Source organism: Bidens hawaiensis, unplaced genomic scaffold (assembly GCF_021521415.1).
Source record: "Bidens hawaiensis isolate Kalapana, Puna unplaced genomic scaffold, B.hawaiensis_p1.1 tig00002817_1, whole genome shotgun sequence".
In the NCBI taxonomy this organism is placed as follows: domain Eukaryota; kingdom Viridiplantae; phylum Streptophyta; class Magnoliopsida; order Asterales; family Asteraceae; genus Bidens; species Bidens hawaiensis.
The window spans coordinates 65591-80118 of NW_027491151.1; the positions used below are offsets into that span (position 1 = coordinate 65591).

General features: G+C 39.0%; 2 protein-coding genes across 2 annotated transcripts; both read left to right on the forward strand.

The window, feature by feature from the left end:
* Positions 1-7071: 7071 nt before the first annotated feature.
* LOC143621267 (putative strigolactone esterase DAD2) lies at positions 7072-8692 on the forward strand. The gene is made up of 2 exons (XM_077092744.1): positions 7072-7479; positions 8262-8692. The coding sequence occupies exons 1-2, from the start codon at positions 7109-7111 to the stop codon at positions 8527-8529; spliced, it is 639 nt and encodes a 212-aa protein (XP_076948859.1). The 5' UTR covers positions 7072-7108; the 3' UTR covers positions 8530-8692.
* Positions 8693-9103: 411 nt separating this feature from the next.
* LOC143621261 (uncharacterized) lies at positions 9104-14128 on the forward strand. The gene is made up of 6 exons (XM_077092741.1): positions 9104-9249; positions 10715-10960; positions 11271-11414; positions 12361-12517; positions 12963-13160; positions 13773-14128. Exons 1-6 carry the CDS (start codon positions 9104-9106, stop codon positions 13776-13778), a joined length of 897 nt encoding a protein of 298 aa, XP_076948856.1. The 3' UTR covers positions 13779-14128.
* Positions 14129-14528: the final 400 nt, after the last annotated feature.

Here is a 14528-nt window from a genome sequence, read left to right on the forward strand (position 1 = left end):
CATAATGGCTTCATATGTGTCACAGGAGAAAGATTTGATGCTTCAGTTCTCCTCATGTAAGGCCATTCACATAAAAAGAAGCGAGAACAAATCAGCAGATGCTCTTAGCAAATTGGCTTCCACGAACTTTGAACACTTTGCTAATGACATCCGCATCGAAATATTGAACCACCCGTCTGTTCCACAACACCAAGTTTTGGTGATCCAAACGGAAGTGGAATCCTAGATGACACCCATTATAGCTGCGGATCCATTCCGTACCAATACCGTTCTTCACAACGGAGGCAAAACTGTACCACCCGTCGCGGAAAGTCATCTTATAAAACACGACAAACGTGCCAACAGATAGCTCGAAGTTGCAAGTTTGACAACAGAATTCGAAATGTCGAATTCTCAAAATCCCAAAAGAATGGATCTGAGATATGTGAATCCCATAGGTCTTCAAGATCGACAGAAGGAACTTTTTCAGCGGAATCCAGAAGTTCCCGGTCGTAAAATGGTCCACATACACAGCCATCTTCTTTGGGGGTGGACTAGTGGCAATAGAACCACTCACCGGACGTTCTGGTTCCCATTCCTTTGCTAGGCCATATATGTTAACGACGTCTTCATAGTCTTTCCTTTTGAGGTTCGCAGCGACCTCGTGGATAGCAGGAGCACCCTTCTTATCTGCGGCCATCGGAATAATTTGTTTGATCAGAAAGAAAGAAATCTCAGAAGGTGTAAGGCTTGAATGTTTGAAAGTAGGAGAATTCGAAAGTAATAAGAGTTAAATGGAATCACAAGTGTTCTATATATACTCATCGCAATTAATGCGATTGATGGAATGCCAGAGGAGAGAGAAACCGCGGACCGCCAGATGACTGACACGTTAGGCAGGAGATTCAAGAAAGTGCAAACAGGCTGTCAAGGGCGTCATACACGTCTTGTCAGTTGCCCCTAAGAAGTTTCTCTCTCCACCACGTCACCATGATTATCAAACTTTCAAAAATTTTCATCTTTCAAAAATATCTTCAGAAGATATTATCACACTCACAAGTATAAAGCTCACAAAAGAATTTCTCAAAATATTTCTTTCCATTTTATCGAAAGACGGTTACAATATGAGGAAAAAATAATTACAATGGTTTAAAAAACCTAGCCTATTTTATTCTACGAATTTGGGGCTACAACATCTTCCGGAGGAGTTGGCGGAGTGTCCTCAGAGGAGGCGGCCTCGTATTCTTCATTCAGATACTCCTTCAGTTGTTGCACACCATCGTTGGCCGCAACAAATTCCGGAAGCTTATTTTGTAGCGTAAACACAAGGCTGTTATGGTCCTTAATCTGCATACTATACTCCTGCTTGACGTCAAGGCCATGGAGCGGATGACTTTCCGGAGAAACATTCATCTAAGCATAAGTCATCCCTTCATTAAAACCCTTCATTCGTCCAAGCTGAGTTGAAGCAGTCATCAAGTAAGCAAAGCTGTCAATAAGCTCCGGACTACTCTTAATATGGCGGATGACCTGGCAACACATAAACATAAATTAATTAGGATCAAGACACGTATAATGGACAACAAACAGGGAAAGCTTACAGAATCAAGTCCTCGAGTGAAGAACCATTGACGGTCCTAGCTCGCATCCGGAGTTCCTGAGCTTCCGCAATCGCCCGTTGTCTTTCATTTAAATCTGAGGTGGCACGGGCATCCGCTTCCTCGCGAGCTTGTAGGAGGGAGTCATAGGCAGTTTGAATCTCAGCAGCGCTCTTGTCTTTAAGCTCAACCTGCTCCTTCTGCAGCTTCAGCTCTGCTTCAAGTTCTTGGATTCGAGTGCCTTGAAGAGACACTTGATTTTCCAGAGCCGAATTCGCCTCCTGAGCCCACGCCAGATCATCTTTTTTCCTTTTGTGCTTTAGCCCGGGCAGCTTCCAGAAGAGAGTTCTGCTTTTCGCAAGCTTCCTTCCATTGACGGGCATCAGCAGCACTCCAGTCTTGTTCACCCTTAAGGGCAGCTTCCGCATCTGCCTGTTTCCACTGGGCGGTCCTAGCGGCTAGGCGATGATCTTCGGCTTCTTTCCTCGCAGCTTCAAGAGCTCGGGAAGATTCACCCAGTTTCCTGCCCATAGAACGCCATAGACGTAGGATTTCCTGGCTACAGGCTAAAGTGTTAGCCAGGGAAAAAGATAAGTCCGTGTGAAGGTCGTGGCGTGAACGATCACGCTGGTGCACCATTTCAGCAGGTGGCACACAGTGTTTTATAAAACTCATACAGGTCCCGGGATCAGAAAACCGGGACCCATTTGTAATATCCCACGGAGGGACAAACAAATCATAATCATCCCCCAGGTTCGCATCTCCGTAATAACGAGAACCTGAGGCTTAGAGGCGCACGGGGATTGAAGATAGCTGTTGAGAAGCAGTCTGTGTGGTTGCCTCCCCGACACCTCGGAACGCTTAACCAATCCGATAACCTTCTTCCCCACCAGTGGTTAAAGGGGAAGAGGTGGCAAAAAATTGAGAAGGAGAACGAGGGGGGAATCTTCAATCCTGAAACCCTCCGCGTTCACGGCAGGGTTGTCCTCCTGGAAACCAGTGACACTCCCAGTCTGAAAAAGATAGTCAAAACGACTATTAGTGCCAGACTGGCCGTTGGTTTCCTCCGCCAAAACATCAACCGGAGGAGTGGGTGGTTTTTCTTCTGTTGTCCCCTCAGGCGGGGGAGACGGTGGTTTATCAGATTTGGGAGTTGGATTAGGCAACTTCTCAGATACATCATCCCCAAAAATTGATGGATCTGCAAAAAAGAAAAGCTATACTTAGCAAACACTTTACAACAAAACAGTATAGAGAGTAAAATGCATACCGTCCACTATATCCATCCGCTCAGCAAGGCTGTATTGCGGCTTCTTGGAACATTGGGTCTTCCTTCTTTTCTTCGACGATCCCTCTCCAACGTCCGCAGTTTTTCCACTCACATCTCCTGCTCGAAAAGAAGAGAAAGCCCTTTTCTTCTCTAATTCTGATAATAAATGTGAGACAGGGGAAAATTCAGGGGCATCGTCATCAGAATTCCTCTCCTCATGAGAAGCAGAAAAACTCAGAGGCATCGCCATCATCATCGCTTGATGATAGAATGGCGATCATCCCATCAGAAGTAATGGCATTAAGCGGAGGAGGGCTTAGAACATACGCACCTGTTTCAAAGGTGGCGTCCGAAATTACAGGTTCAGCCCGCACTTTCGTCGGAAAAAGAAATCGGGCCTTGGTCTTCTCAAGGATAGGTTGGTCCCCCGCATCACGGATGCTCTTGCGGACACAACCCCTATCCTCAAAGAGGGCGTTAAGCATAGAGCTCCGACCTGAAAAAATAGAAAATCAATCGTAAAAAGCCCCGAGGAAGAGAAAAGACAAAAAAGACAACTTACATTCATTTAAATCAACAAAAATGGGCTCCATAAATTATGTTGGCCATAAGCGGCTCATGCCCGCCCACACCAATGCTTCCTCATGCAGTGCTCGCATCAGCATCGGCTCCGACATAAGAACACGATACCAGTCACGATCCTCGTGAGCGGCCGTGACGACGTCCGGTAGCGCAGAATTAACCGGAGTACGGACCATGGAAATAAGTACCACGTCCTCAGAGATCCAGAAAAACTTATTACGCCAGTTGGCGGATCCCTTCTCGACTTCATAACCAAGAATCCTATCGGAAAAGCCTTGACATGTAAACCAACCATCACGGTTGGCAAGTCGGTAGAAAACTGGAAATCGGTCGACATGTGGGACCATGTCACGTGCTGTACATACGAATTCATAATGACGAATCCACATTACAGCACACGGGTGCAGTTGGGATAGATGGATCACATAAGCAGTTAGCACCTTCATGAAAAATTTTTTTATGGGAAAACGAAAGTTCCCATAAACGAAATAGTCAGAATAGACAGCCATTTTGCTAGGTGGTGGCAAACTGGCTATAGAACCAGGGGAAGGGAATTCTGGTCCCCATTCCGGTGGAATGTCGTAAGTTTCCAATAACTTCTCATATTCAGCACGATCCCACGAAACCTCTATCTCATCAACCTCGGTTTGAACGTTCGACATTATAATAAGTTTTGGTGAAGATATACGAAAAGATCAGCATTGTATGAAAGAGAAAGAAAGAAGATAATCAAGAATCAAAGGTGATAAAAATTTCGATTAGAAGATATCTCTCACTATTTATACTCATCTCAATTAATGCGATGGGATATGAACAGTGGAGAGAAAACCATCGCCTAATCAGCAACCGCCATGTCACGCGGGAAATTCGAAAAAGAGAAAAAGTTGCATAGTCGGGTACAGTGACAGCCGTCATAAACGTTCCATCATCTGTTCACGCGCCTGCGAGTGGTTAACTTGTCCTTTTTTCGTGATTATCTACACCAACAGAAGATATTTTCTACCTAACTTCAAAATTCAAAAACCCCCCAACATACATTAAGTCCATAATTTCACCCGCATAAAGACTTCACATGGAAGAAATACTGGACTGGGGGGACTTATAGAGGTAGGGTACCAAAAAGACCCAAATACCCTTAAGTACCACCCGCGGGTCATAGGGGAGCCTCTCATATACCACCCGCGGGACATATGGATCACCCGCATATCACAGTAGAGGAAGAACGTCCCCATACCACGCGTGGAAGCATCCTGGCACCCTCAGGAGTCATCCGCAGGACAAGACATCTATCCGCCAAAATGACCAGAAGGCAACGCCAACGGGACAGCTGTCACTAATTAACTACCCTCTAGAAGAATGTCCACGATTGTTACTTGAAGAATACGCGACTCACCAGCCAATGAGCAAAGGACACCTGGCCAGGTTGTTATAACCGTGCACATGGCCAAGGTGCAATCCGTCTTATCATTGGGTGACACGTGTCCAGGTTCTTATACTCATGCACATGGGACGTATAGCTCAACCTATCACAAGAGGACACGCGTCCAGGCAGTTATCGAGATCTTCTAGAAGAGGACAGTTGGCCCAATCACCTTCCTACATCCTTCAGCTATAAATACCTTGTCAACATGCATGAGGTATTCATTCACTCACAATCATTCTGACTCACTTATACTCTGACTACACTTAGTCGGCTTAGTTTTCAGTACTTTCTCCTTTACGAACGTTACTGATTCTCACGCCGGATGGTGGTTACAAGAAGACCCCCCCTCTTGCCCTTCCTGTAACGACACTCACGGTGTCTGTTTTGCAAGTTCCGGTCACTGAACTTCGGGAAGTTGAGCTCATACTGTATTAGTAATTATCGTATATTACCATGTGGACTCATTGGATCCAAGACCCATACCTGGGGATCGGATCCGTGTTTCTTCAATATATGTTATATTTTTTACCCTTAAATTTATAGCTTTTAAAAACTTTATTCAAAACTTTACTTTTTACAATTGTTAAGTTTTCTTTTTTATGATTGTATTTAATGTAATTTTATTTCTTTGTTTTAATTAATGAAATGTTATTTGTATTATTTTTAATATAAAAATAATAATGAGGTATGATTGGAAATGTTCCATCTAGTACTCTTTTTAGCAAAAAAAAGTTCATATGGTGACGTGGCGTCATATGATGTAAAACACCCTCACCTAGAAACTCAATCCACTACACATGGTCTTCTGTATATATCAAATTCTCCTGTGTAGTGTATTTATGCCATAACATGTGACAGTCCTAAGCAGAGGCGGATCTAGGTAATCGGGAGCGGGTTCACGAGAACTTATAGAGTTTTGGATTTTATATGAAACGCCTATATAAAATATGAGACTGAACCACATATAAATTGTGAGTAAACTCATAAACAAAGCTAAACCATGATAAACACCTTGCTTTGTTACTGTGAGAACCAATGTTTTAAAAACTGGTATTTTACTTGTACCGGATTAAGCTAAAAAACGGTACAACCGGTTGAACCGTGTTATACCGGGAGGTTCAACCGGTTGAATAGTTTACCTTATAATTTCCTATAAATGTAACTTCAATCCAAAAATAACCCAAAACTAAATGATTCTTATAACAAAAAATAATTCAAAAGTTAATCCATATTAGAATAATAATGCAAAAGCAAACAATATTAAAAAAATAGTCCTAAAGTTTATAAGTTTGAATGTTAATTGTTGGGTTAAAAGTATTTTTGAAAAAATATGGGCCACAAATATCAAAAATTTCGCGGGCTTAAAACCGGTTTGCCGGTTAAAACCGGTATTTTAGACAAAAACCGCTGGTACGATGTTCTAGCAAACCGGTCATAAATACCGGACTCAAAATACCGGCCTAGGGTGCGAAATCCGGTTTAACCGGTTCAACCGGCCGGTTTGAACCGGTTTTTAAAACAGTGGTGAGAACCCAGGTTCAATTCCCCCGTCTAGCAGTTTCTTTTATTTTTTATGACTGGTTACGAAATCATTGGTGTGTGTTTTTTGCTATCTTATGCTTGGCCCAAGTTCAAAAGTTGTGACATTCATTTGATTAGCTAAAATATGCTTACTTTGTACAAAATTATGTAACTCTTGTAGACTAAAATCAGCACAATTTGAATAATTGCTATATGTAGCAATTGGTACTTATATGAATCGTGTGATTGTTATGCATTACATGTCATAAGATAAGAAAGTGAGATTGCTAGCCTTTTAAAAAAAAGTTTTGGTCATTATTTTGAGGAAACAAATATGATCTTAGTAAAATCTCAATCTCGATACATTGAATGACCCGAACCGTCTATCCGACTCGAACCATCTAAGCGATCCGAACAGTCGAAACGACCCGAACCATAAGACCAACCCGAACAGTGAACCCACTGAAAAAATTCCTAGATCCGCCACCGGCCCCTTAAATTATACTATAATTGTTTTTTCCTGCAAGATATTCTCATTTTGTCTAATTGAATTGAATCAATCACTATAAGAGAATCTGCTGAAATAAGTGGTGGTTCCACCACAAGTCAAAAGTAGAAAGGAATGCATCAGTCTTTTTTGGTTAAATTTGTTTTCCTTATTTTCCATACATCAAGTATTACATATATTATTATTACTTCACTTTAAAACCAACCAAAAATCTCCCATCACTAAAAATGGGGCAATCTCTTTTAGACGCACTCAACGTCCGGGTTGTCGGGACCGGCCGGAGCTACTTGCTGCTGGCACACGGGTTCGGCACCGATCAGTCGGCATGGAATCGCATTCTCCCGTACTTCCTTTCGCAGTACAAAGTCATCCTTTACGACCTCGTTTGTGCCGGAAGTGTTAACCCGGACCACTTCAATTTTCATCGGTACACCTCTCTTGATGCCTATGCTGATGACCTCCTTAACATCCTTGACTCCCTTGGTGTTGATTGTTGCGCGTATGTTGGTCACTCGGTCTCTGCGATGATCGGAATTCTAGCCTCTATTCGGCGTCCTGAACTCTTCTCCAAGCTCATCCTCATCGGTGCTTCCCCGAGGTAAATGTTAAGAATATCCATCGTTTTGATCGATCGTTCTTCTATGTTTTCACCACTGACACCAGTATATGTTATACGAACCGTGTTACAAGCGGAAATAGATCATAAGGGGTCGTATAACATGATGTTGTACTAATAGATCACACGAGCTATAATGTTTATACAGGCCGTGTGAGGTGGTACCGAGTTGGGTTTAATTGTGGATCGAGGCTCAGTTGATTTGGGCAGGGTTGATTGGTTTTAGTTAATTAAGCCCGTTTATTAGTTTTCTTGGAGAACACGTTGTTAACCCTAAAGTTGTACTTAACAAATTATATAGAGATCTCTTGTACTTGAAATTCCTTGATCATCATGAGTGGTAAGAGGTATAAAGCAATAAAATCCTGGTTGAAACCCGTGGACATGAACATAGGTTTCTTGTTGAAACTGAACCATATAAAATTCTTGTGTTCTAGTATTCGTTTGTGTGTCGCTTCCTCGCGCATATACCCTAACAAGAGTCGTTCATTTCGTATGATGTGATATATAGAATAGATATGTGACTGAAGTGATGGAGCATGCATTATACTAACAAAGTCATACGACTCATATAACCATTTTTTATCTACCAGGCAATTCATATGATGATGTCACATGTATAGTAGCCCCCTTTCTATTTTCTGTGGACGAACTGATTATTTGTTTGTTTATCTCATCAACCTTTTCTAGGCCAAAATTTTGATTGTGTGCTTTGTAATTAACCTAAATGAAATTGTTAGATCTGATCTACTAGCAAATTTCAGGTTCTTAAACGACGATGATTACCATGGAGGGTTCGAGGAAGGCGAGATAGAGAAGCTTTTCATGGCGATGAAATCAAACTACGAATCATGGGTTCTCGGATTCGCTCCATTAGCCGTAGGAGCTGATGTTCCAGAGGCAGTGCGGGAATTCAGCAGGACATTGTTCAACATGAGGCCAGACATTTCACTATTTGTATCCCGGACCGTGTTCAACAGTGACCTTAGGGGGGTTCTGGGGTTGGTTAAGACGCCTAGTTGGATATTTTAGACTGCCAAGGATGTGTTTGTGCCGACATCAGTGGCGGGTTACCTCCGAGATAACCTTGGAGGGCGGAACACGGTGGTGATGTTAAATGTGGAAGGCCATTTGCCCCATCTTAGCGTTCCGGTCTTGTTGGCTCATCACATTAATGTAGCACTTTCAAGATGAACATGATATTCGATATGCTTATATATGCTTTGTTATAAAATAAGGTGTTTTGATAGGTAGTAATAGTTATTCTGTAAATTTAATTAGATTTAGAAAATGTTAAAAAATTTTCTTTTGGGTCGGTTGATTATCGATTATGTTGATTCCGGTTAAAATCAGGGGCGGATCCAGGAAATTTTCTCACAGGGGTCGGGAATTTTTATGGTCGGTACTAATACAACTGTCGGGTTGAATCGGGACGGGTCGAGTCGAATCCAGTCGGGGTCATATATAAAAAAGGATTACCAAACAAAATATTAGATTATCAATATATTAAAGTTGTTCTCTACGAGTTTTCATTTTTTGAAATCTAACCATTATATTATCTACTTTAACATTGATAAACAAGTCTTTCTCAATGTAACAAATACAAATGTCGCTTAAATTTCCATCACCCATTCGATTACGCAAATCGGACTTAACATACTTCATCGCTGAAAAGGATCTTTTAATGGTTGCGGTTGCGACGGGTAATATGAGAGCTAACTTTAATAAACGATACACCAATGCAAAGGAATGGTGTTTCTTTGTTTGAACCATCAATTGAACAAGACTTGCTAAACCATTCAAGTTTTTAAATCGTTTATCTCCTATTAAATTATCGATGTATGTCACAAGTTCAACCGAGAGTCTTCTTTTATCACTTTAATCAAAATCATATGGGTACAACTCGACTAATCGTAATATTTTTGGAACATAAAATGCCCAAAAATTATCACAAGGAGTCAAACAACTCAAAGAAACAAGCAAGTCAGATGTTGGACTAAAAATTGAGTAGGGTTTGAGTTGGGTTTTTGGCTTAAAAATTGGATTGAATATTGGACTGATAGACTTATTTATATTAAAGTCTAGTTTAATAGGAAAAAATGTTTATATAACGTTTATATAATAAAATTTATAAAATTTTCATTGTATTTTTTAGTACGGTTAGTCTCAAAATCTCATGGGGGTCGTCTTGAAATTATACAGGGTTTGGCTTCAAAATTTCACAGGGGTCGGGGTCAAATTTTTACAGGGGTCGATCGCGAATTTTCCGGTATATTAACACTAAAAAAAATTTCACAGGAGACGGAGGACACCCCTCACTTACATGTGAGTCTGCCCATGGTTAAAATTGATGCCTAGGTGGTCCGGTTTAGTGGTTGGACGAAGTTCAACATAATAAAGAGATGGTAAATGAAATTGTTATTGATTCTAGAATAGCTTTTACGTGGTTTGAATCGTTGCGCAATTTGACCGATGGCCAAACTGTAAATATGAACTTTTGTCGTCCAATAAAATAAAGTTTGGATTACTAAAATTTAATTGTAAAAGACAAAATGGCAAAAGACGTCATTTATGTTTGCACTGTTTTTCAATGGTCGTCCTTTAGCAAACATAATGACAGAATACATCCTTTATATTTAAAAACTGTATCATGTCTTGTCCTTTGGTCTTAACACAGTTAACTTTTTTAATTAAGTCAGGTCATGTGCAAGACACGTAAAGGTAATTTTGTAACTTACATATTTATTTAATTATTAAAACTAAAAACTCTTAACATTTTTTCTCTTTTAAACCTTCTCTCTACCTAATACAATTCACCCACCATCACCACTCACTCTCATATTCTTATCTCTCAACATTAAGAACTCATCATTACCACTATCACCAACCAAATAACAACTACCACCTGGTACTATGTGCCACCGCACGACCGGCCTGACCTAGCCACCACCACCACTTCCACCCACATTCATCTTCATCTCCATCTATAACACCACCACTATTACACTATAAACATCACCCGCCACCACCACTGCACCATACCATCTCTAAACCACTCTCTCTCAACACAAACTTTAATAAAAGATTTGAATTATAGCCAACAATAGGTAACTGAAATCACTCAATTGAACAAACATCAATTTTATATTAAATCGTGAGATGCAATTTAGGGTAAATCAGAAATTAGGGTTTTGTTGTTTAAGGTTTGTTAAATAAGGGGAAGGAGAGAGTGGTGGTGGTCACAGCGGTCGGTTGTGACGAAGGCCAACAAACGCAAGGCCATCGAGGCTGGAATTGGCCGTGAGGAGAAGACGCTGACTGAGTGGAAGGAGACGGTGGTTAGGAAGTTGGATGGAATTGAGCTGAGTTTGGCTGGGGTCAGGTTCAGGCTGACTCTCGAGCTTCCCAAATCGGATGATTTTGAAAACATGAGGAAGGAATGGGAGGAGGAGCTGAATTCTGCATTTGACGGGGCAGATATTGTTAATAAACATATGATTATATAACCTTGAAAAATGTTAGTTAATTGGTCGTAATTAATACATTAGAACAACAAAAGAAGGGAAATATTAACCTTGATCACTCATATTGGATTTTCGATGGATTCGGCTTTGGATGGATTTGAAATCGAATGTTCAACTCTATGCTGATGATTGCTGATCGTGTCTTGTTTATGATAAGTATATGTTGCCTGATTTGTAAAGTTCTTTTTTAAAAATTAACTTCCCTTTTGAAGTTCAATTGCAATGGATATTAATGTTTCTATAATGAACAGGGTATTCAAGAGGTAGAAAATGGGAACCTGACACGATTGTGCTGAGAGGTGTTCCGTCACGATGGTTTGCTGAGACAAGAGTCTCGTCTAAGCCTTCAATGCTAGTTACTCATACAATTTTTTCTGCGTTAGGAAAAATCAGGTATGCCTCTGTATTTATTATAATTATATTACACACAATCAATGTGAAGTAATGAGATTTGGCTTTTACATTCGTTAAATGATTTACTTAGCAGTTGTATGATTAGAAATATGTGTGGTTAAAATTTTTTGGCCGTGATTATAACTTTGCCAATGTCTTATACTCTTATGATGGTTGATATTTACCAACTATGTTAACAAAGTTGTGAACTTTATTAATCGTTAGGATCTGTTTCTCGGGTGTTAAAATCTTACAGTTTTGAATCCTGTGTGGCAATTTACCGCATTTCACGTCTTGACTATAATAGAATATATAGATGATAAAATTTAAGTTTGGAGGATACGTGGAGTTACAAGCTATAACTAATTATGAAATTCAGGGCATGTAACTACACCTCATTTCCAAATATACTTGTTGCATTAATTTTTGAATTAGTTACACGGATGCTTTGTATGGTTTGGCCATATTGAAACTTTAGTCCCTAAGTTTTAAACATGATAGGTTTAGACCAATTGTTTGCATGAACATAACACCATTGGTCCCTAGAATGGATGAGCGTTAACTTTTTTTGTCAAGTGTATGTGAAATGAGTAAAATACCCGTGGTCGTAACCCTAAAATAATGAAAAATAAATAAATTATTAGGGCTAAACTCACCTGTAAGTCCACTGTTTTTCTTCTTAAAATGACTTGTTCACTTTCATTCATGTTTTAAAAGAAGTATGTGTAGGTGTAGTTTGGTCTGATTGGTTTACTTTAGTTCAAATTTGTGATTAAGCTAAACACTTTCAACCTGTTTTGTAAATCATGTGATGTGTATTTATGAAGTCATCTTAATGTATCTTTAAACACATTCAGACATGCTTAATACTCAAATCACTCTTTTAATATGCATACACCGTAATGTTCATGTGATAATTTGAAATTCTGACATTTATATATGACAGGAATCTTGATGTCGCAGAAGATGACGGTATCGGGAAAGATGCAGACGAATATGACGAAGATGTTCGTGGTCTCCAATGTAAGATCGTGGTTCGATTTGAGGATCATAAGGAATTTTCCAAGGCCTTAAAAGTTTTGTGTGGGAGGTCATTGCAAAAGGTAGACACTCACTTCCCCTTTCTTTTGTTATTATAATTTGTTAATAACTTTATAGTGCTCACTCTTTTGCTGGGATAATTTCATATATATGCCTAAACTTGCTAAAATATCTTATATATATCGTAATATAGTTCTAAACATTATATATTCTTATATATCTCTACAAATATTGTTAAATATTATATGCATTTTAAGTAAGTTCTAAATATCATATATATTCTTTAAAATAATCAAAGTATCATATTAAGTTGGATGTATATGATTTTGTCAAGTTTTGTAGGGGATATATATGAAATTACCTTTTTATTAATAATTATCCCGGGTCAAACTAGTTTTTGAAAGTTATACTTGCTATACAATTACTTCAGAATGCGACATTCGTGTTATAATTATTGCAAAAACCTAATAATCTACGTGTTAGTCTTATTATACGTTTTTATTATAGCAAGGATCACGATTAAAGGCTGATTATGAGGTGAGTTGGGATAAAGATGGCATATTTAGAAATGCTAGAAGTCAAAATGAAGAAACCAGTAGGTCAACGCCAAAAGTTGCAGCTTACAGTTATAGAAGTGAGCCCGCTAGATATCAATCACATGCACCTCGTTTTTCAGAAAACAATGCGCGATCAAAGAGATTCAAGGTTTGAAACTAATTAATCTATCATTTTATCAAAAATAGTGTCAAGTTCTGGTTTGGTGTATACATATTTCTGTATTTTCTTGCAGTATTTATATTTGCATAAAAGCTGTGTTTTTAGTGCACGATACATCCTAGATTGTTTTCAACTGATAAGATTATTAAAAAAATTGTGAAAGGATTCAACATACTAATTGTTATTAAAAAAATGATATATATTGAGGCTAGGGGTGCGCATGGGTCTGTTTCGGTCGGGTTTGGGAACAAAACAAACCAAAATAAAAAATTCAGTTCTTTGGTTTTACCATTTGGGCAGAAAAATTGGCCCAAAATAATGAATTTGTGTCTAAGAATTTGGGCCCAAGTTAATGCATTTCATTAATTAAAATTACACTATTTGTTAAACTCGTATGAACTAGTTAACAGTCAAAATACAAAATTAAAGTACAAAATTTTGGTTTTTATGTAAACGTAAAATGGTCGGCTATTTATTTGGGTTTGAATATGTCTGTCATGGATTGGTTTTTTCGGTTTCATGCACAAACCCATAGTGGAGGCCACCAAGGTGTTTAATTTGTTATTGAACTCTGATTTGTAACTATAATTCGAAATGCAGGAATGATTAAATCGTTGAAAGCATATTGAAGTTGAGTGACTGCTACAATAATCCATGCCGTATTTGATCATTGTTGTAATGAACTTTGATAGTACTCTACATGGGCATTTATGGAAATGTGTTCGGCAGTTCTTTTCCTTCACCGGACCCGTTGCTAACTGGTATACATTCCTTGAAGCTAGATGATCATTACCGCCTTCAGATGTTCGTTTAGGTTCTTTTTATAAGACCAGACCTGCTATAAAGTGTTTTTGAGAACATATGTAGAATGTTGGTTCTTTCTTTTCATAGTATGACCTATATAAAAACAATGTGGATGGATCGATAACATGGTTTTGCACAATAACTGATTGTTAATAATGTAATGTGGCGCTAAACATCCTTATATCTCATTCGACTCCACTGGCTCGTTAAACATCCATATATCAAAGCTAATGGGGGGAAACAAATCCAATCAAATGTTTAAAACTCTAGTGTACCTCAATTCTATAGTTACACTATTCATATAGGATCAAACTATGCTTTCGATAATTCCTGATCAAAGAGAAAAACAACCAAAGGTGCGTCTCAGTTCCAAAAGACCTGTTTGGTTTCAGAACAAATATTGATTGTACAAGGTCAATATCAACAGGCGCTACTCATTTTGTTCTGCAGTTCTTTGTACGGCATTTGTGGAAAATATAGGAAGGACTTGTGTTTGAATGTTTTTTTTGTTTTCCTTCCAAATATCTTCAATTGGAAAGGATTTGAAATGAA

Excerpts from the sequence above, each read along its gene's own strand:
- LOC143621261 (XM_077092741.1), top strand. The coding sequence starts at position 9,104 with ATGTCGCTTAAATTTCCATCACCCATTCGATTACGCAAATCGGACTTA. Across the intron at positions 10,961-11,270 it reads GAGGAGGAGCTGAATTCTGC|AGGGTATTCAAGAGGTAGAA; the intron begins ATTTGACGGGGC and ends TCTATAATGAAC. Across the intron at positions 11,415-12,360 it reads TCTGCGTTAGGAAAAATCAG|GAATCTTGATGTCGCAGAAG; the intron begins GTATGCCTCTGT and ends TATATATGACAG.
- LOC143621267 (XM_077092744.1), top strand. The coding sequence starts at position 7,109 with ATGGGGCAATCTCTTTTAGACGCACTCAACGTCCGGGTTGTCGGGACC. Across the intron at positions 7,480-8,261 it reads CTCATCGGTGCTTCCCCGAG|GTTCTTAAACGACGATGATT; the intron begins GTAAATGTTAAG and ends AGCAAATTTCAG.